The sequence below is a fragment of the Schistocerca americana genome, chromosome 7 (assembly GCF_021461395.2).
Source record: "Schistocerca americana isolate TAMUIC-IGC-003095 chromosome 7, iqSchAmer2.1, whole genome shotgun sequence".
In the NCBI taxonomy this organism is placed as follows: Eukaryota; Metazoa; Arthropoda; class Insecta; order Orthoptera; family Acrididae; genus Schistocerca; species Schistocerca americana.
Genome location: NC_060125.1, coordinates 631,090,691 through 631,114,080, shown reverse-complemented (window position 1 = coordinate 631,114,080; position 23,390 = coordinate 631,090,691). Strand labels below are relative to the sequence as shown.

Sequence of the window (23,390 nt, the reverse complement as noted above, 5' to 3'; positions counted from 1 at the left end):
CGTGGTCGAATGTGTTTCTTGAAGAAAACCAACGTTTCATCTCCATCTGAAGCGGATATCTTCATGGGGTGGGTGGGAGGGTGTTGTTGCAACTCCCATGAATGTATGATTGACGCCTTCGCTAGCTACTGCACAGAGGCGTGATATGTTTACGAAACTCGAGCGCGATTGGCCATCGACGGTTGCTGTCGTCCGTTATTGCTACAGTCCCACAGTAGAAGACTGGTACATGTCGAAATACAGATACCATTCGGATTTACACTCTCCTATCCTGCATGTGTTGCTCATTTGGCACTGAGGGAAGGACAGAAATAGCAGTGATACGGCTCATCCATAGCCTAGAGGACGTTCGCACAGTGAATCTTTTCAGTGTACTAAGCGAGGATTTTTAAAAAATACGCTGACGGAATAAAATTGAGTGCCAGACTGGGACTCGATAGGAAGTCCTTACTTAGAGGTCAGTTCGAATAACGGTTTAGTACAGTTTTCAGTTTCGTGGAAGTGTTACGTAAATGGTTCTGTCATATTTCCATATGGTAAGCCCCTCTACCTGTGCCGGTATTCCTCCACTGAGAATTTCAGTGCTTCGCTATCAGCTCTTCGGCTTTAATTGGCAGGCTCTGAGCACTATGGGACTTAACTTCTGAGGTCATCAGTCCGCTAGAACTTAGAACTACTTAAACCTAACTAACCTATCACACACATCCATGCCCGAGGCAGGATTCGAAACTGCGACCGTAGTGGTTGCGCGGTTCCAGACTGTAGCGCCTAGAACCGTTCGGCCACCCCGGCCGGCACGGCTTTAATTAATTACCTTAAATATACATTCTAAATAGCAGGGATTTGACTTCAGAGTTTAGAAGAGATGGAAGAGGTATTGGAGGATTTATACATTCGGTCGAGTCGTGAGGATGTAAAAGGAGTTGCGTGGTTGTTAGAACTGTATCAGCAAAGGTAGGACATTCGAGTACCAGTCGGACAGATAGATTACCTGATCAGTATTATCTACACGGCCCTACGTAAGGCGGAATTGACCAGTAGGTCTCACTAAAGGGGACACGTCGGTATAAGAGCAGGCGTGGAGTAGTGTGTTGTCAGTAGGGAGGCAGTAACAGCAGATATCGTCGGGTAAGAAGGCTCAGTGACTTCGAAAGTGGTCTAGTCACTGTATCAGGAAATTTCAATTCCGAAGCTGCCTACGTCGGCTGTTGGTGATGTGAAATGTGAAGTGGAAACGCGAAGCGAACATCACAGCTAAACAAAGGGCAGGCAGACCTCATATACTGACTGACGGGGACCGTGGAGCATTGCCGAGAAGCGTTGGGAGGAATCACTCACCGGTGAGTCCCAAAGAGCTAACAGCCAGCCCCAAGACTGCATAAGAAGTTAAAAATGACTGGCTGAGCAGCTCATCGTAAGTCACACATTTCTGTAATCAGTGGTAAACGACACTTGAGGTGCTGTAAAGAGCGACACGACTGGGTAGTGGATGACTGTAAACTAGTGCTGTGTAATGGTGTATCACACTACGCACTATGCACTATGCACGACTAGGCTTTGGTGAATGCTTCAAGTACTTCACGTGCTCCACAATGTGATCAAAAGTACCCGGACACCCCAAAAACACAAGTTTTTCATGTCAGGTGCATTGTGCTGCCACCTACTGCCAAGTACTCCGTATTAGCGATCTCAGTAGTCATTAGCCATCGTGCGAGAGCAGAATGGGGCACTCCGCGGAACTCACGGACTTCAAGCGTGGTGAGGTGATTGGGTTCCACTTGTGTCACACGCCTGTACGCGAGATTTCCACACTCCTAAACACCCCTAGGTCCACTGTTTCCGATGTGATAGTGAAGTAGGTGGTGTTTCGGGATTGTTTGTCATGATTAGGATGTGCTTGCCTTAATCCTTTTGAACAAAAGCTAAATGCGGAAGGATATGAAAACGTTTTATGACACTCCATAGTGGGTGCGGCAGAGGAACTATTCGGCGATGATGACTGTTTATATCAGCATGACAATGCACGCAGTTATACAGCAGCACCAGTGAGGGAATTATTTGTGGGCAGTAACATTCCTGAAATGGACTAGCCTGTCCAGATGAGTTAGAATATCACCTTCGCTCCAGACCCCAGCGTCCAACATCGCAACCTTCTTTGGCTTTGGCTCTTAAGGAAGAATACACTGTCATTCCTTTGCAGCCTTTCAGACACTTCGTTGAAAGAGTCACCAGCAAAGTTTACAGTAGAACAATACTGACAAGAGGTAACTGTTATGGTGGACATTAATTGTTTCGGAAACCTCTTCATCCTGCTGGAAACAAGTGTCACTGGTCTTCACAACTAGCGTTCTATGGTCCTGCATATTCCCTCCCCTGCGATTTCATAGATTACAGGCGCCTTTCCAGATTTGCACTTTGAATTCAGAGCAAGCGAGGGGCCATAATTATATCCACCAGTACCAATGAAGAACACACAAAGATTCTCAATGTCCATCAACTTGATGTCTTGGTGATGATGAGGTCCCAGTGCAGAAGCAGCATCCGGTGTGGTGTCCGGTTCTCTTGAGCTACTCAGTTAAATCTTCCACAGACAATTTGAAGAATTTCTTTTGTTTAAATGACGATGTACGACTGATTTTTCAAATACATGATTGTTGTTAATATTAATGAGGTGAGGCTGTAAAGAAAGTTAGTAGCGATTGGGAAAAGGCTCTCTAACTATCGCATGAGAAGTCCTGTTTAAAGTTCAAGGATGACAACAGGTTTAATTAAACGAAATGAATTAGCAGAGAAAGCTGCAAACGCTTGCAAAAGATGTAATAGAGGTTCGACTACAAAGACATGCGATATAGTGTTTGTACACACTGATCAGCCAGAACGTTATTAGCTCGGACCTACTGTCGATATAAAACAGTGCAGGCCAAAGCAGCGGCGAATGACGAGGAATGACTGCTAGTCAGACACATGGACGTCGCATGCAGTGTCCATGCGTATGTACACTACTGGCCATTAAAATTGCTACAACAAAGAAGAAATGCAGATGAATACATTGGACAAATATGTTATACTAGAACTGATATGTGATTACTTTTTCACGCAATTTGGGTACATAGATCCTGAGAGATCAGTACCCAGAACAACCACCTCTGATCGTAATAACGGAATAATGGCCTTGATACGCCTGGGCATTGTGTCAAACAGAGCTTGGATGGCGTGTACAGGTACAGCTGCCCATGCAGCCTCAACACGATACCACAGTTCATCAGGCGTATTGTGACGAGCCAGTTGCTCGGCCACCATTGACCAGACGTTTTCAGTTGGTGATAGATATGGAAAATGTGCTGGCCAGGGCAGCAGTCAAACATTTTCTGTATCCAGAAAGGCCCGTACAGGACCTGCAACATGCGATCGTACGTTATCCTGCTGAAATGTAGGGTTTCACAGGGATCGAATGAAGGGTAGAGCCACGGGTCGTAATACATCTGAAATGTAACGTCCACTGTTCAAAGTGCCGTCAGTGCGAACAAGAGGTGATCGAGACGCGTAACCAATGGCACCCCATACCGTCACGCCGGGTCATACGCCAGTATGGCGATGACGAATACACGCTTCCAGTTTGCGTTCACCGCGATGTCGCCAAACACGGATGCGACAATCATGATGCTGTAAACAGAACCTACCCGAAAAAATGGCGTTATGCCATTCGTGCACACAGGTTCGTCGTTGAGTTCACCACCGCAGGCGCTCTTGTCTTTGAGGCACCGTCAAGAGTAACCGCAGCCATGGTCGCCGAGCTGATAGTCCATGCTGCTGTAACCATCGTCGAACTGTTCGTGCAGATGTTTGTTGTTTTGCAAACGTCCCCATCTGTTGACTCAGGGATCGAGATGTCCCTGCACGATCGCTTACAGCCATGGGTATAAGATGCCTATCATCTCGACTGCTAGTAATACGAGGCCGTTGAAATCCAGCACGGCGACCCGTATTACCGTCCTGAACCCACTGATTCCATATTCTGCTAACAGTCATTGGATCTCATCCAACGCGAGCAGCAATGTCGCGATACGATAAACCGCAGCCGGCCGCGGTGCTCTCGCGGTTCTAGGCGCGCAGTTCGGAACCGTGCGACTGCTACAGTCGCAGGTTCGAATCCTGCCTCGGGCATGGATGTGTGTGATGTCCTTAGGTTAGTTACGTTTAAGTAGTTCTAAGTTCTAGGGGACTGATGACCACAGCTGTTAAGTCCCATGGCGCTCAGAGCCATTTGAACCATTTTTTTGATAAACCGCAATCGCGATAGGCTACAATCCGACGTTTATCAAAGTCAGAAAGGTGATGGTACGCATTTCTCTTCCTTATACGAGGCATCACAACAGCGTTTCACCAGGCAACGACGGTCAACTGCTGTTTGTGTATGAGAAATCGGTTGGAAACTTTCCTCATGTCAGCACGTTGTAGGTGTCGCACCGGCGCCAGCCTTGTGTCAATGCTCTAGAAAGCTAATCATTTGCTTATCACAGCATCTTCTTCCTGTCGGTTAAATTTCGCGTCTGTAGCACGTCACCTTCGTTGTGTAGCAATTTTATTGGCCAGTAGTGTATCACTGTATGACACATATTCAAGGATATATGACATCATAAAGACTGAGATGTGTGAAAAACTGCCGCATCATGCTTGACGTTCAGATTTATTACTTCTTTACTACCAACTCTATTGGCAACATATTTAGATGCCAGTATCCACAAGTGGCGCTGAACGTACCTACATGAATATATCCTTTGTGAGAGACACAGTTCAAGAGTTATGATGTGTCAGAAGCACTGGGATGTGAGAAAAACTCCGGGTCATGTTTATTCTTTTCTACTGAGACAACCTTACAGTCGACTCAACTTAAGGAAATCCCTGACACCTCACACAGCTTTTGACAGCTTTGCCCTTTCAACCGCAAATAGCTGTAGGCGAAAATGATAGCCGTCTATAGAGCTACCAAGAGGTGTTCTCGTAGAGACTTTCACAAAATGACGTTGTGGAGACGCGAAGCAGTTGCGACCAGCTCACATGAACCGTCTTGGATGACGTTTCTTAATTTTGACACTTTACTTACTCATTTGTACATTATGTATCTATCTTTGTACGACTGTTTCATATTTTCAGATATGTCTTAACGAATACATGCAAATAAAAACTTTTCAGTATTTCGCTATAAGCGCAATTCACTTTTTGTTTTTGTTTCTAATAGATATTGGTAATAGGAATACCCAGACAACGTTGGATTTGTCAGCTAGTTTGGATAGAAAAGAATGTTAATAACTGAAAGTCGTCTATACCTCATCACCACTTACTTATCAGGTGAGGTGTGAGACTAAAAGCCATGGCTCACAGATCCGGTAAAGCCACAAGTTGGAGCTTTATTAAAGATGATGGGTGCACAGGATTCATATTAATATACGCTAATAGGTGTCCAGCTACTTAAGATCACATAGTGTAGTCATGATCTGTCGAGAAAATTTCCCATCAGTACTTTCAGCGCTGCAGAGCTAGATATAGACACTTTTACAGGGTGAGGAATAATGAAGAGCAATTTTTAAAAGGCGGTTAAGTAAAAACATTTCCTTAAAAATTTTTATTTCATAATCTTAAAATATATGGAAAAGCACTTTCTGCAGCAGTAAAACATCGGTTATTTTTTGAAGCCAACTCCGGTGAGATAGCGTCCGTTTAGACGCACACATTCATCCAGCTGGACGTTGAAGTGACTCACCACATTGGGCAGCGTTGACAGTCAGATTTGAACAACCTCCTGTCGGACCCGCTCTTTCAGGGTTTCAATCGTTCTAGGAGAGTTATTTTGGTAAACTTTGCTTCTCTGATAACCGCACAAGAAAAAGTCACAGTGTGAGATCCGGTGAACGGGAGGGCCATGCAAAAAAATGGTTCAAATGGCTCTGAGCACTATGGGACTTAACTTCTGAGGTCATCATTCCCAGAGAACTTAGAACTACTTAAACCTAACTAACCTAAGGACATCACACACATCCATGCCCGAGCCAGGATTCGAACCTGCGACAGTAGCGGTTGCGCTGTTCCAGACTGTAGCGTCTACAACCGCTCGGCCACCCCGGCCGGAAGAGGGCCTTGCAATATCCCCATTTATGGTAATCACATGATTTTGAAACAAACGCTTGACAGTGTTCATGCTTACTCGAGAAATGTGGGAGGTTGCTCCATGCTGCTGGAAAAACGTCTCATCGTTCACTTCGTAGTTTGCAAGTTATGGAGTGACAAAGTTTTACAAAATCTCTGCTTATCTCTGCGAAGTCACGGTTACAGCATTACCAAGGTCATGTTCAAAAAAGTATGGCCCTGTGATCCCCAATGAAGACATGCCGCACCACACAGTAACTTTTGCGGAGTGCAATGGCTGCTGATGCAGTTCTGTAGAATTACGGTGACTCCAAAATCGAAAGTTCTGCCTCCTCACATAATCGGAGAGATGGACGTGAGCTTCGTGACTCATCCACAAATGGTGTCGTCGTCTTGATTAATCATGTCCAAAAATTCTAAGCAGAACCGACTTCTGCTCACATAATCTGTTTGCTTAAGGGCCTCAACCATTTGGATTTTCTAAGGGTGAAAGGGAAAAATCTTGGTTTGAAATTCTTCTTACCGTCCTGTTCGAAATCCCAAGTGTAGCGCTGGGCCGGTGAGCTGAGCGACGAGGGCTTCTCTCAATGGCAACTCTCACACGTTCGATGGCTTCAGGTGTTCGCACAGTCTTTGGTCTCCCAGTTTTCTTCTTTGTCGTTGATGCTGTCTCCTCAAAGTTCTCAACCCACTTTTTAAATAGCACGGGCAGATGGTAGCGGCCTATTCCGATTAACGTTGAAGTGGTCGCGGCACGCACGACGTGCTAGCTACGAACTACCGTTTTGATAAAATGCTTTGACAGCGTACGCACGATGCTGTGGGGTCCAGCGCTTCGTTATAACTAAATGCTATTTCGCGCCAAACGTAACTGACGCTATTCCCTCGACCTCTCTCCGAAGCAACTTGATTCGGGCGCTTTTTAAAACGCTCGATATTATGCCTCACCTTGTACATGTACACTAATGGCCATTAAAATTGCTACACCAAGAAGAAATGCAGATCATAAACGGGTATTCATTGGACAGATATATTATACTAGAACTGACATGTGAATACATTTGCACGCAATTTGGGTGCATAGATCTTGAGAAATCAGTACCCAGAACAACCACCTCTGGCCATAATAACGGCCTTGATACGCATGGACATTAAGTCAAACAGAGCTTGGATGGCGTGTACAGGTACAGCTGCACATGCAGCTTCAACACGACACCACAGTTCAACAAGAATAGTGACTGACGTATTGTGACGAACCAGTTGCTCAGCCGCCATTGACCAGACGTTTCAATTGGTGACAGATCAGGTGAATGTGCTGACCAGGGCAGCAGTCGAACATTTTCTGTATCCAGAAAGGTTTGTACAGGACCTGCAACATGCGATCATTGCATTATCCTGCTGAAATGTAGGGTTTCGCAGGGATCGAATTAAGGAAAGGGCCTCGGGTCGTAACACATCTGAAATGTAACGTCCACTGCTCAAAGTGGCGTCAATGCGAACAAGAGGTGACCGAGACGTGTAACCAATGGCACCCCATACCGTCACGCCGGGTCATACGCCAGTATGGCGATGACGAACACACGCTTCCAGTTTGCGTTCACCGCGATGTCGCCAAACACGGATGCGACCATCATGATGCTGTAAACAGAACCTACCCGAAAAAATGACGTTTAGCCATTCGTGCACCCAGGTTCGTCGTTGAGTTCACCATCGAAGGCGCTCGTGTCTGTGAGGCACCGTCAAGGGTAACCGCAGCCATGGTCTCCGAGCTGATAGTCCATGCTGCTGTAAATATCGTCGAACTGTTCGTGCAGATGGTTGTTGTCTTGCAAACGTCCCCATCTGTTGGCTCAGGGCTCGAAACGTGGCTGCACGATCCATTATAGTCATGCGGATAAGATGCCTGTCATCTCGACTGCTAGTGATACGAGGACGTTGAAATCCAGCACGGCGACCCGTATTAGCCTCCTGAACCCACAGATTCCATATTCTGCTAACAGTCATTTGACCTCTACCAACGGGAGCAGCAATGTCGTGTTACGATAAACCGCAATCGCCAAAGGCTACAATCCGACCTTTATCAATGTCGGAAACGTGATGGTACGCATTTCTCTTCCTTACATGAGGCATCACAACACCGTTTTACAAGGCAACGCCGGTCAACTGCTGTTTGTGTATGAGAAATCGGTTGGAAACGTTCCTCATGTCAGCACGTTGTAGGTGTCACCACCGGCGCCAACCTTGTGTGAATGCTCTGAAAAGCTAATCAATTGCATATCACACCATCGTCTTCCTGTCGGTTAAATTTCGCGTCATCTTCGTGGTGTAGTAATTTTAATGGCCAGTAGTGTGACTTTTTGGGGAGATGCTGAAAAGACAATGTCGCATCTAAAGCTAGTATCCTGTGATGATGGTACTGTCGTAATGACGGTGATGTATCCTTGGGCTATGGCGTCTTCTCCATTGTGTCCTAAATCATGCTTAGATGTACGAGTAGAGAAATGGTAATTAGGGGTTTGGGTGTGTGGATAAAGTAAAGTCCGAGGGAGATGGTGGACGTCTGTGAAGAATGTAGTAAATTTATGGACTAATTTATGGAGGACACTAGAATGCTGGTTGGATGACGGTAGACATGTTGTGTTTCAGGCAAGGGAGAGAGCATCTGGGACCACATGCTGCACGCACAGCCCAACCTGACTGCAGACGGCCAGAACGGTGACGTGGCGGCCGACTCGTACCACAAGTACAAGGAGGACGTGCAGCTGCTCGTCGGCATCAACGTGCGTATCGAGGCTGTCAACACCTCTGACTGGTCAACATGTGGCACCTAACTCATGTTCGATGACAAGTGATTTGTGATGGGCCTTTGATGGGACGTTGCATAACCAAACATTTCTCAGAACTTCGAAATATAACACATTGGTCTGTTAGCTGATATCGTCACGTTGCTGTTAACGAAATCTACATCTACATCTACATCTATACTCCGCGAGCCACCTTACGGTGTGTGGCGGAGGGTACTTATTGTACCACTATCTGATCCCCCCTTCCCTGTTCCATTCACGAATTGTGCGTGGGAAGAACGACTGCTTGTAAGTCTCCGTATTTGCTCTAATTTCTCGGATCTTTTCGTTGTGATCATTACGCGAGATATATGTGGGCGGTAGTAATATGTTGCCCATCTCTTCCCGGAATATGCTCTCTCGTAATTTCGATAATAAACCTCTCCGTATTGCGTAACGCCTTTCTTGAAGTGTCCGCCACTGGAGCTTGTTCAGCATCTCCGTAACGCTCTCGCGCTGACTAAATGTCCCCATGACGAATCGCGCTGCTTTTCGCTGGATCATGTCTATCTCTTCTATTAATCCAACCTGGTAAGGGTCCCATACTGATGAGCAATACTCAAGAATCGGACGAACAAGCGTTTTGTAAGCTACTTCTTTCGTCGATGAGTCACATTTTCTTAGAATTCTTCCTATGAATCTCAACCTGGCGCCTGCTTTTCCCACTATTTGTTTTATGTGATCATTCCACTTCAGATCGCTTCGGATAGTAACTCCTAAGTATTTTACGGTCGTTACCGCTTCCAATGATTTACCACCTATGGCATAATCGTACTGGAATGGATTTCTGCCCCTATGTATGCGCATTATATTACATTTATCTACGTTTAGGGAAAGCTGCCAGCTGTCGCACCATGCATTAATCCTCTGCAGGTCCTCCTGGAGTACGTACGAGTCTTCTGATGTTGCTACTTTCTTGTAGACAACCGTGTCATCTGCAAATAGCCTCACGGAGCTACCGATGTTGTCAACTAAGTCATTTATGTATATTGTAAACAATAAAGGTCCTATCACGCTTCCCTGCGGTACTCCCGAAATTACCTCTACATCTGCAGATTTTGAACCGTTAAGAATGACATGTTGTGTTCTTTCTTCTAGGAAATCCTGAATGCAATCACAAACCTGGTCCGATATTCCGTAAGCTCGTATTTTTTTCACTAAACGTAAGTGCGGAACCGTATCAAACGCCTTCCTGAAGTCCAGGAATACGGCATCAATCTGCTCGCCAGTGTCTACGGCACTGTGAATTTCTTGGGCAAATAGGGCGAGCTGAGTTTCACATGATCTCTGTTTGCGGAATCCATGTTGGTTATGATGAAGGAGATTTGTATTATCTAAGAACGTCATAATACGAGAACACAAAACATGTTCCATTATTCTACAACAGATTGACGTAAGCGAAATAGGCCTATAATTATTCGCATCTGATTTATGAACCTTCTTGAAAATGGGAACGACCTGCGCTTTCTTCCAGTCGCTAGGTACTTTACGTTCTTCCAGCGATCTACGATAAATTGCTGATAGAAAGGGGGCAAGTTCTTTAGCATAATCACTGTAGAATCTTGAGGGTATCTCGTCTGGTCCGGATGCTTTTCCGCTACTAAGTGATAGCAGTTGTTTTTCAATTCCGATATCGTTTATTTCAATATTTTCCATTTTGGCGTCCGTGCGACGGCTGAAGTCAGGGACCGTGTTACGATTTTCCGCAGTGAAACAGTTTCGGAACACTGAATTCAGTATTTCTGCCTTTCTTCGGTCGTCCTCTGTTTCGGTGCCATCGTGGTCAACGAGTGACTGAATAGGGGATTTAGATCCGCTTACCGATTTTACATATGACCAAAACTTTTTAGGGTTCTTGTTTAGATTGTTTGCCAATGTTTTATGTTCGAATTCGTTGAATGCTTCTCTCATTGCTCTCTTTACGCTCTTTTTCGCTTCGTTCAGCTTGTCCTTATCAGCTATGATTCGACTACTCTTAAACCTATGATGAAGCTTTCTTTGTTTCCGTAGTACCTTTCGTACATGATTGTTATACCACGGTGGATCTTTCCCCTCGCTTTGGACCTTAGTCGGTACGAACTTATCTAAGGCGTACTGGACGATGTTTCTGAATTTTTTCCATTTTTGTTCCACATCCTCTTCCTCAGAAATGAACATTTGATGGTGGTCACTCAGATATTCTGCGATTTGTGCCCTATCACTCTTGTTAAGCAAATATATTTTCCTTCCTTTCTTGGCATTTCTTATTACACTTGTAGTCATTGATGCAACCACTGACTTATGATCACTGATACCCTCTTCTACATTCACGGAGTCGAAAAGTTCCGGTCTATTTGTTGCTATGAGGTCTAAAACGTTAGCTTCACGAGTTGGTTCTCTAACTATCTGCTCGAAGTAATTCTCGGACAAGGCAGTCAGGATAATGTCACAAGAGTCTCTGTCCCTGGCTCCAGTTCTGATTGTGTGACTATCCCATTCTATACCTGGTAGATTGAAGTCTCCCCCTATTACAATAGTATGATCACGAAACTTCTTCACGACGTTCTGCAGGTTCTCTCTGAGGCGCTCAACTACTACGGTTGCTGATGCAGGTGGTCTATAGAAGCATCCGACTATCATATCTGACCCACCTTTGATACTTAACTTAACCCAGATTATTTCACATTCGCATTCGCTAATAACTTCACTGGATATTATTGAATTCTTTACTGCTATAAATACTCCTCCACCATTGGCGTTTATCCTATCCTTGCGGTATATATTCCATTCTGTGTCTAGGATTTCGTTACTGTTCACTTCCGGTTTTAACCAACTTTCCGTTCCTAATACTATATGCGCACTATTTCCTTCAATAAGAGATACTAATTCAGGAACCTTGCCCTGGATACTCCTGCAGTTTACCAATATTACGTTGACTTTTCCTGTTTTTGGTCTCTGAGGACGGACGTTCTTTATCAACGATGATAATGTCCTCTCTGGTAAGCCGTCAGGTATTTTATCGTTTCGCCCAAGGGGGGGTCCCTCTAACCTAAAAAACCCCCGTGTGCACGCCACACGTACTCTGCTACCCTAGTAGCTGCTTCCGGTGTGTAGTGCACGCCTGACCTGTCTAGGGGGGCCCTACAGTTCTCCACCCAATAACGGAGGTCGATGAATTTGCAACCATTATAGTCGCAGAGTCGTCTGAGCCTCTGGTTTAGACCCTCCACACGGCTCCAAACCAGAGGACCGCGATCGACTCTGGGCACTATGCTGCAGATACACTCCTGGAAATGGAAAAAAGAACACATTGACACCGGTGTGTCAGACCCACCATACTTGCTCCGGACACTGCGAGAGGGCTGTACAAGCAATGATCACACGCACGGCACAGCGGACACACCAGGAACCGCGGTGTTGGCCGTCGAATGGCGCTAGCTGCGCAGCATTTGTGCACCGCCGCCGTCAGTGTCAGCCAGTTTGCCGTGGCATACGGAGCTCCATCGCAGTCTTTAACACTGGTAGCATGCCGCGACAGCGTGGACGTGAACCGTATGTGCAGTTGACGGACTTTGAGCGAGGGCGTATAGTGGGCATGCGGGAGGCCGGGTGGACGTACCGCCGAATTGCTCAACACGTGGGGCGTGAGGTCTCCACAGTACATCGATGTTGTCGCCAGTGGTCGGCGGAAGGTGCACGTGCCCGTCGACCTGGGACCGGACCGCAGCGACGCACGGATGCACGTCAAGACCGTAGGATCCTACGCAGTGCCGTAGGGGACCGCACCGCCACTTCCCAGCAAATTAGGGACACTGTTGCTCCTGGGGTATCGGCGAGGACCATTCGCAACCGTCTCCATGAAGCTGGGCTACGGTCCCGCACACCGTTAGGCCGTCTTCCGCTCACGCCCCAACATCGTGCAGACCGCCTCCAGTGGTGTCGCGACAGGCGTGAATGGAGGGACGAATGGAGACGTGTCGTCTTCAGCGATGAGAGTCGCTTCTGCCTTGGTGCCAATGATGGTCGTATGCGTGTTTGGCGCCGTGCAGGTGAGCGCCACAATCAGGACTGCATACGACCGAGGCACACAGGGCCAACACCCGGCATCATGGTGTGGGGAGCGATCTCCTACACTGGCCGTACACCACTGGTGATCGTCGAGGGGACACTGAATAGTGCACGGTACATCCAAACCGTCATCGAACCCATCGTTCTACCATTCCTAGACCGGCAAGGGAACTTGCTGTTCCAACAGGACAATGCACGTCCGCATGTATCCCGTGGAACCCAACGTGCTCTAGAAGGTGTAAGTCAACTACCCTGGCCAGCAAGATCTCCGGATCTGTCCCCCATTGAGCATGTTTGGGACTAGATGAAGCGTCGTCTCACACGGTCTGCACGTCCAGCACGAACGCTGGTCCAACTGAGGCGCCAGGTGGAAATGGCATGGCAAGCCGTTCCACAGGACTACATCCAGCATCTCTACGATCGTCTCCATGGGAGAATAGCAGCCTGCATTGCTGCGAAAGGTGGATATACACTGTACTAGTGCCGACATTGTGCATTCTCTGTTGCCTGTGTCTATGTGCCTGTGGTTCTGTCAGTGTGATCATGTGATGTATCTGACCCCAGGAATGTGTCAATAAAGTTTCCCCTTCCTGGGACAATGAATTAACGGTGTTCTTATTTCAATTTCCAGGAGTGTATTAAGCTCAGCTTGCACTCCGCGTGCGATGCTGGTTGTCTTCACCAAACCAGCCAGCCGCCGGAAGGAACCAAGGATGGCCTCAGAACCCAAGCGGCAGGCGTCATTCGTTCCGACATGTGCTACTATCTGCAGCCGGTCACACCCAGTGCGTTCAATAGCTGCCGGAAGGGCCTCCTCCACATTACGGACGAGACCCCCCGGCCAGCACACCGAGTGCACACTGGCATTCTTCCCCGACCTACCCGCTATTTTCCTGAGGGGCTCCATAACCCGCCTAACGTTGGAGCTCCCTATAACTAATAGGCCCGCCCTCTGTGACTGTCGGGACCTTGCCGGAGAATCGGCCACTGGCCCAACAGGCGAGGCATCGTGTGGTGGCTCGGAAACGATGTCATCACCACTAGGAAGCACCCCGTACCTGTTGGAAAGGGGTAAGGCAGCTGCCACGCGGCCAGATCCCACCTTCGCCTTTCGGCCAGGCACGCGCGAGCCCACCACTGTCCGCCATTCACCCTGGAGTGATGGCTGACCGGTAAGATGCTCACCGCCGGAAGACGCAGCGACATCAGGGGTTCCATGCGATTCCAAGGCCACCGAAGTAGGCATAGGTCTCACCACAGTTGCCCCAACGCCACTACGAGCCGACGCCTGCGCCTCGAGCTCGATGAGCCTAACAGACAAAGCCTCCACCTGCCCCCGAAGAGTGGCCAATTCTCCTTGCGTCCGCTCACAACAACCACAGTCCCTACACATGACTATGTTTACCCTACAAGCGAACGGTGTACTCGCCTTATTAGCAGCAGGAAATCGAAGTGCTCTCTCACTGACGGTCTAACCGACACTGAGCTGTTCTAACCAAACAAACAAAAGCCTGTACGATACGAGGGTCGATAGCAACGGCGATACTGTACACTACACTGTTATTAAAATAAAAGGTTGTGTCTAGTAGGCACTCAAACACGCAAGAAATTACAAAAATAAAATAGTAACTACCCAGATAACTGAAAATAAGTTGTACCTGTTTGAAGCTCGTAAAAATGTGTAACAAGCGAACGGTGTACTCGTCTTATTAGCAGCAGGAAATCGAAGTGATCTCTCACTGACGGTCTAACCGACACTGTTTTCAGTACTAGTTTATTGCACGTGTTCAGTCACACAAAGTGTAACAAAACGATGTAGACAAACTTGGACGGTTTGCAGAGCGCGTCTTGACGGACAGTTTCTGATTGTAGCCCACGCAGCGTCCAAATTACGGGGGCGAACGTCTACTGGTAGACCATTCCTTCTGCAGCAAATTGTAAAGAATACTGCTATCTTTGATGTTCTAATGCGTCTTTATTGCAGTCCTAACTTATAGCTGTCTTCTGGAACTTTCAAAGATGAGCCTACCTTTTCTCTGAGGAGATACTATTGTTTTGCTATTCTATGGAAACAATGCGCCGACGCTATTGGACACGCGCCATCTTTGTGTGTGCAAGAAAGTGGTTGTTGGGCTTCCGTATGGAGCACTCGAGCGCATTAGCACTTCGAATACACAGTGTGAAAATACTGATGGAAAGTACAGTTAAGAGTTGAAAGTGTTACGTCACTCCATAGGAGAAAAGTGTTTGAATAATTCAGTTAGTTCGGGGAAAGGCGCGCGGTATTAGTAATGAGCTTTGTGTTCGAAACAGTGTCGTGTTATGAATCAATAATTATCGTAGAGGAGCATATTGACACTAATACATAAATGAAAAGTCTTCCAATATCAGTGATTATTTATTTAATTAACGTGGAGACGCAAATGTAGCAATGGCTACTTCAAAATGAATGTGAAACGAGCGTAGCTGTTAACACGAGACTGGATGAGTTTAGGCTTTGTAAGGGGCAAAGTTCTAATATTTTAAAAGTATAAGAGACACGTGCTCGTATTAGGCAAATGGTCAGGTTTATTTCGCAACAAAGCGTGATCTCTATGTAAAGCCCGGGTACTAGAACCCGATGGTCCGATAGCTGCAAAACTTAGTATACTATAAATAATAAGACATTAGGAGCCTTATAAGTTTGTTTACACTGGGGGCGGACGATATTTAGTTGCAATTGTTACAACAAAGCTTTTACTAAGTAGCACCTACTAAGCAAATAATGCGCTTCACCCTTCGCCCTGTTAAATATTTGAAAGGACGGGATTGACCACCGGAAAAACCTTACTTTCGCCTTGTACCTTGTTTCTCGTTAACAATGAGAAAACTGAAAATTAGTTAGGAAACACTCCTTAACGTTGCTTCTGCAAACTTATGTTTATTTGCTCACGTTCCGATTGTTAGCTTCTTAGGCCAACGTCAGGAGACAAAGTCACAAACGCAGATAAAATGACGTGCAGCTTACACATATTTATCTGTAGAAAAGATGAAAAAATGATAACATGCTGAGTGTTTACGTAGGAATGTATTATATTTTTTATTTCGTGCAAGAATGGATGCATTAATTGTTTGAGGATTAGTTTGCCATGTCCAACTAGGTGAATAGAGGGCGGGTGCCCATCTCCCCCTTCAGTTACACTATTTGCAAATTTGCGAACATTTGCAAACGTTCACAGATTTTTACATGGATGACGAAGGCAGTTGGGGTACACAAATTCCGTCGCGAGGGATAAAGGGGTGGTGACAGGAAGGAAATCTGGCCAAACATTTACAATCCCAAACCCGTTAATTAACATGCCGACTCCATTAAAATAAGCGACAATGGTAAAGGACTAAGATCGACATCATTTTAACTGACGTTCGTTCCAAACAATTATGAGTCTATTTCGTACTTCATCAGAATAAAGTCACGGTTGCCTAATTTTCTGAAGTCGATAAAGATTTAGATGTAAACAAGAATGGGAGCAATTTAGATTGTGGGTTTGATTCTTTAAGGGGAGGGGGGGGGGGGGTAGGACGTCAAATGGGCAGCACAGGACATTTTAATTTTCACTATCTATACTTTTATAAATAAATTCATAAAACTTTGTCAGCACGACCAAAAAGGATTCAAGATTCACACTCATAGCAGTGGAAGTTCAAAAACATGAGAAAATAATTTTTTTTCCTTATGAAATTTAATCGTTTTTTCACTTACTATTGGCTGCATTTGTTGTTATAGGTACACTTCTCTTCATAAGTAAGAGAGAGTCTTCGATTAATTTTGCACAACATACAAAGCATACTTACAGGTGTATGTAACTTTTGAATTTATTTAATGTATGAAAATATGAATGAACTGTTACATTTTAAACTTCATGTTTAGAAAAAAACTCAAATTTTATAGTTAATTATCTCAATTTTTATTACAGTTTTTAATAGATTTGGAAAATTCTTGAGTTTCATACACCTTAAGTATGGTTTGTAGCTGTGCCAAATTCATCGAAGAATCTCTCTTACTTACGAAGAAAAATATACCTATAGCAACAGATGCAGCCAATAGTAAGTGAAAAAAATGATGAAACTTCACATGTAAAAACAATTATTTTGTTATGTTTTTGAATTTCCACTGCTATGAGTGTGAATCCCGAATCCTTTCTGGTCATGCTGATGAAGTTTTATGAATTTATTTGTAAAAGTACAGACAGTGGAAATTTAAATGTCCTATGGTGGCTCTCCTGCTCTAAGTCGACCCGTCTGACGTCCCACCCCCTCTTAATCAATCAGAGAACACTATGGAGCGCATACTAGGCACCGTGTTCAACACGTGTCGCTGTCTGTTGTTACGTGTTCGCAGTCTCAAAAAAAAAAACTACGCACGTAACTCATTGGAAGCGTTAAAGAACTTCATTAAATAACTGAAATGAAAGAGGAAACACGGTGGTTGGTTTAAAACAGTAGTCACTAAATTTGTAAAGCTTCTGAGCTATCATACCAGTGAGATACCAAAACAATGTAGGACAGAAATAAGAACTTTTTCAATAAATCATTCTTTTTTTTATTGTGTACAACGTTACATTTTCTGGTAAAATATGAAATGAGTTACAATTAAATCTTATTTTTGAAACTCTCAAATAATGAACTGCAGCTCCTAAAAATGGAGTATTGATTAATTCACCATCTTAGCATTGTTTCTTGCTCTAGGCAATAATTTTTGAAACTTGAAATAGTGCCTCAGTTGCTGCTTTATTCTTGTGCAATGGTTTTGAAAAGTTTGACTGTTGATTGTAGTATTGATTAATTCACCTTCTTCGGATTGTTTCTTACTCTAGGCAATAATTTTTGAAACTCAAAATAGTGTCTCAGTTGCTGCTTTATTCTTGTGCAATGGTTTTGAAAAGTTTGACTGTTGAGCATTAAGATTGCCTTACCTCTTCCTTTCTTGGGGCAGAATCCAGCAAAAAAACCTTTTAAATCCTTGAGTCAACTGATTTGAAGTGCGTTCGACGTTCTCTTTCATCGCAACCGCTACAGTTGCATACTACATTAAACACACACACACACGTCTGTTCTTTACCTGGGTAAAGAAGCAATAGATTTCCCATTTCGAATTCCAATGAGCAGTTTTTTGCGTCTTGTGTGAACATGCTGCCGTTAGAATGTACCTAGCTTAGTACCAATGTGTAATTGAAACTATCCATGTTAGAAACATCTGATATTCACTTGAAAATACAATGTAAGCAATCTCAAGCGTGTACATTGAACTGTGAGGCTGACAATATAGTATTCCTGACAATAATACAGTATTCCTGACAATGGAAACTGTGCCTGAGAAACATGCAGCTGTTGCCGTTAGCGCGGTCTGATCTGAATGGAGCGATCCAGGTTAGCCAACCTGAACGTTATCGGGATCTATCGAAAAAGTACTGTGAGCTACTAGGAGTTCAAGATTCCCACTTTGGAGATTACTGATTTAAAGGAAACAATCGCGAAAGAAAAGTTGGTTAAAATGCGAAACTCAAGATCGTGAATTATCGAAAAGAATATATAAACGTTATTCAAACGACTAAGCGGAAAGGAAAAAATGTACGAGCGCGACAGATATTAGTAAACATCACAAAATCATCGGCTAAGCACATGTGGTAGCAATCAAAAACACTCATTGTACCATTCAACAAGTTACAAATCGAAAGGTGACAAAAATAACTTAATAAGACTCTTTGGACAAACTTCACTGGAGGCAGACTAGGAAATCCTTAGCAGCACATGTATAGCCTCACATCTTCACACCCTGAATTCCCAGCATCCATGCTTTGAAGCCAGCACCGCCATGTTGGTACCACAAAACGTTACCAGACCACTGATTACGACTGCTTCTTTAAGTTCTGTCGTGTGCACGCAACAGTTGTTTTAAATAGCAAATTTTACAGTGCTTTCGTGAATAACATTCTGGTCCCAAATGCACACTTAATCAGTAATACGACGTATTTCGTGCCATTAAAGTACTTTCTTTTTGTTATACGTGTCGAATAACCAACAAGAGGATTATGTGATGTGAAAAGACTGCTTTTGTAAACCTGCTTTTTTATTAACATGCACGGACGAAACTGGTACTCCGTCTATGTCCTCTTCCTGAGAACTCTTAGAACATGTTTTGGTTTGTTTGGGCAGTTTCCAATCTTTGCTTCTCACAGCGGTCGCCCAGAGAACTTTTCGAGTTGGTCTGATGGAAATATAAGGTCAAATGGCAGAAATAAAACCACTACAATAAACCAGAAGAGCACAACCAAAATTCTTTTATCTAAAGGAAAATATCTCTTGAACGAGCCCACATACGAATGAAATGTGATTCCGTTGTAATTTAGCCTATAATTAGAATGATAAGTACACCTGTAAAAGGTGCAATGAGGAATTTATGATAAAAACACTTCTGCGAGAGACTAATATTTGCAGCAGCTAACACAGAGGACGTCGGCTTCAAGTTTGGGATGTCATTACAGTTCCTCTTATTTTACCTCTATACCCACTCAACTCAAAACGTTAGACTTCTCCATAAAGGTGTAGCCCCAGCTTCTAGTGGAAGTGTTATGTTGAAAAATACCAGCTTGCATTGTTTTCAGATAAACTAGTCGTTCTGCTTACAATATAAAGTATATAGATATCACATTTCATTCATAAGTGGAGTCTTTCAAGCGATATTTTATTTTATGTACTTGAATTTTGGTCCCGCTTTTTTGTTTTACTGTAGTGGTTTCATTTCTGTAATTCGAAATTAGATTTTTCGTCAGTACAACTAAAAGAGCGCTCTTAGTGAACGCTGTCAGAAGGAAATTCAGCAAACCGTCCAGACATAGCGAAATACATTCTTAGCACTTTCAGAAGAGGACGTAAACGGAACGTCAGTTTAGTGATTCCGTATTAAAGCAAATGTTGGATTGTGAAAGCAGCCTTTCTATTTCACACAATTCGCTTCTTGTTTATTTGAAACATGCAACAAAAGAAATTGATATTAACGAGGAGAAATGCGTCATATAACAGTATCTAATATGCCTTTAAGACCAGAAAAATGTCAGAAAATGCTCTCCTATTCTGTATTATTCACGAAGGCAATGTAATATCTACTATTTAAAACAACTGTTACGTGAACGCGACAGAAATTGAGAATAATAAGCAAATGTAAACAGTAGTCTCTAATGTTTAGGGCTACTGATATGGCGACATCGGTTTCAAAGCAACGTACAGAGTAAGTCCGTAACTCCACGTCTCCGTATTACGGGAATACCTCCACGGACTTCTGTGGACTACGACCTCTATGCTTACCCACCGAACCAAAGATTTTCCGGTTTCAAGCCCAGTGCAAAGTGACAGCAATTGAAGGCCATTAACAGCTGCTTATTATGGGCATAACCGGACGGAATAAACAAGCCATCTGCTTATAGATATCGATCATTTCTTCTATTGGTACAAACTTCAAGAAACAGCTGGAGGACTAATCTTTCATCTAATGAAACGAGTCACCCCAGATTTTGGAAGGCGCGTTTCCATCCTATCAAGTGATAGTGTAATTATGCAAAACACCATATAAGCGCACTTTCATCTTTTCCTGCTTCACACCTTTGTCTCTTTTGCTTCACTTAAGCTCGCCTGCATTTAACTCATTGCTATTGCAGCTGTGATTTCTCTGTACCTGCAGGCAAACTGCTACCGTTTCTCCCTGAGCTGGCCTCGCATCCTCCCCACTGGAGACACGGACAACATCAACCAGGCGGGTATCGACTACTACAACAACCTCATCAACGAGCTGCTGGCCAACGGGATCGAACCTATGGTGAGTACGCTACCAGATACAGACCGGCGAACACCACTTTGTAAACTCATTTGATAACGTACGTAAATTATAGTATGTCTCGTACTCTCACCCCTTCATCTGTCAGCACGTAATCAGGAGGCATAACCTGCCTTTTTCATTCAGTGAGTCCCGAAAGAAAAGTCCATGGGGAGTACTACACGCCGGCGACCACTGTTTTTCAAACTCAAATGGTGATGACATGACGTCTGCGTCGATCTATCGCCTCCTCATCTGACAAACTCTAATCACCAGATATCAACAGCGCACTGTTTCAAGAGCTTGGTGTCAGATCACTGCTACATTCTTTCGTCTGTCACCGAGTCTAAAAAGAAAAATTGAAAAGATTCGTAACTGCACGTTGTTGTCGAAGACCTCCGCATTTGTTAATTATATTAAAGAAATAAAACAACCAGCAATTTCTTGTGTATGGGTATGCGTGATGCGGATGCCTTGTGCTAGATAACAGTTTTGTTTATCTAATGCAGTTCGTCAGGGTGATATTTTGTTTATTTTTAACATTTGTATATTTTGTTTATCTACTACACCTCGCGAGCTGTGTACTAGATAAAAAAATTGTTATTTATATTTACAATATACAACTAACGATGTGTACCAGATAAACAAAAATTGTTACAATCTGCAAGAAGTGGGAACCATATGGCTTCTCGGATTAAAGGACTCCTCAATATGGAGCTAGTCCAAACTTACAAACATAACCTTTCTATATGGACCGATAACTGTTCAGACAAGATGAAGAATAGGGTGATCCAGTTCTTATTCGTTTATCTTGTCGCTAATGGTGCCTTTAAGGCCGTCGGACACGTTTCTATTGTCTGGAAACAGCTTCCGTGCATCAGGTAGCGATTACGCTGCGGTCGCGAAACGTGCAGAATGTTGAAAAATACCTTAACTACTCTTGGGGCATCTTGATCTCAGAAGGTTATAGATATGGTAGGACAAAGCTTTTTCGTTTCTGGTACTAGTTCTATAACTATGCTTCCGCCATTTTTTCTCAAAGTTCGAGCCTTTATTGTAAAAAAGCGAAACGAAATAACAATTCATAGCTTTCTACCATCTTTCGAGCAGCTTACGAATCCCGCTGCGGAAGAACTGGGCATTTCTTCAGGAGATCCATTAATACACTCCTGGAAATTGAAATAAGAACACCGTGAATTCATTGTCCCAGGAAGGGGAAACTTTATTGACGCATTCCTGGGGTCAGATACATCACATGATCACACTGACAGAACCACAGGCACATAGACACAGGCAACAGAGCATGCACAATGTCGGCACTAGTACAGTGTATATCCCCCTTTCGCAGCAATGCAGGCTGCTATTCTCCCATGGAGACGATCGCAGAGATGCTGGATGTAGTCCTGTGGAACGGCTTGCCATGCCATTTCCACCTGGCGCCTCAGTTGGACCAGCGTTCGTGCTGGACGTGCAGACCGCGTGAGACGACGCTTCATCCAGTCCCAAACATGCTCAATGGGGGACAGATCCGGAGATCTTGCTGGCCAGGGTAGTTGACTTACACCTTCTAGAGCACGTTGGGTTCCACGGGATACATGCGGACGTGCATTGTCCTGTTGGAACAGCAAGTTCCCTTGCCAGTCTAGGAATGGTAGAACGATGGGTTCGATGACGGTTTGGATGTACCGTGCACTATTCAGTGTCCCCTCGACGATCACCAGTGGTGTACGGCCAGTGTAGGAGATCGCTCCCCACACCATGATGCCGGGTGTTGGCCCTGTGTGCCTCGGTCGTATGCAGTCCTGATTGTGGCGCTCACCTGCACGGCGCCAAACACGCATACGACTATCATTGGCACCAAGACAGAAGCGACTCTCATCGCTGAAGACGACACGTCTCCATTCGTCTCTCCATTCACGCCTGTCCCGACACCACTGGAGGCGGGCTGCACGATGTTGGGGCGTGAGCGGAAGACGGCCTAACGGTGTGCGGGACCGTAGCCCAGCTTCATGGAGACGGTTGCGAATGGTCCTCGCCGGTACCCCAGGAGCAACAGAGTCCCTAATTTGCTGGGAAGTGGCGGTGCGGTCCCCTACGGCACTGCGTAGGATCCTACGGTCTTGGTGTGCATCCGTGCGTCGCTGCGGTCCGGTCCCAGGTCGACGGGCACGTGCACCTTCCGCCGACCACTGGCGACAACATCGATGTACTGTGGAGACCTCACGCCTCACGTGTTGAGCAATTCGGCGGTACGTCCACCCGGCCTCCCGCATGCCCACTATACGCCCTCGCTCAAAGTCCGTCAACTGCACATACGGTTCACGTCCACGCTGTCGCGGCATGCTACCAGTGTTAAAGACTGCGATGGAGCTCCGTATGCCACGGCAGACTGGCTGACACTGACGGCGGCGGTGCACAAATGCTGCGCAGCTAGCGCCATTCGACGGCCAACACCGCGGTTCCTGGTGTGTCCGCTGTGCCGTGCGTGTGATCATTGCTTGTACAGCCCT

The 23,390-nt window shown here is 45.1% G+C and overlaps 1 protein-coding gene across 1 annotated transcript in view; it reads left to right on the top strand.

Moving 5' to 3' along the window:
* The window catches only part of LOC124623156 (myrosinase 1-like), a 61,806-nt gene that overhangs the window by 2,442 nt on the left and 35,974 nt on the right, over nucleotides 1-23,390 (top strand). The window contains exons 2-3 of the mRNA XM_047148947.1: nucleotides 8,791-8,924; nucleotides 20,749-20,883. Coding sequence (XP_047004903.1) covers nucleotides 8,791-8,924; nucleotides 20,749-20,883 — 269 coding nt within the window. The remainder of the gene's footprint in view (nucleotides 1-8,790; nucleotides 8,925-20,748; nucleotides 20,884-23,390) is intronic.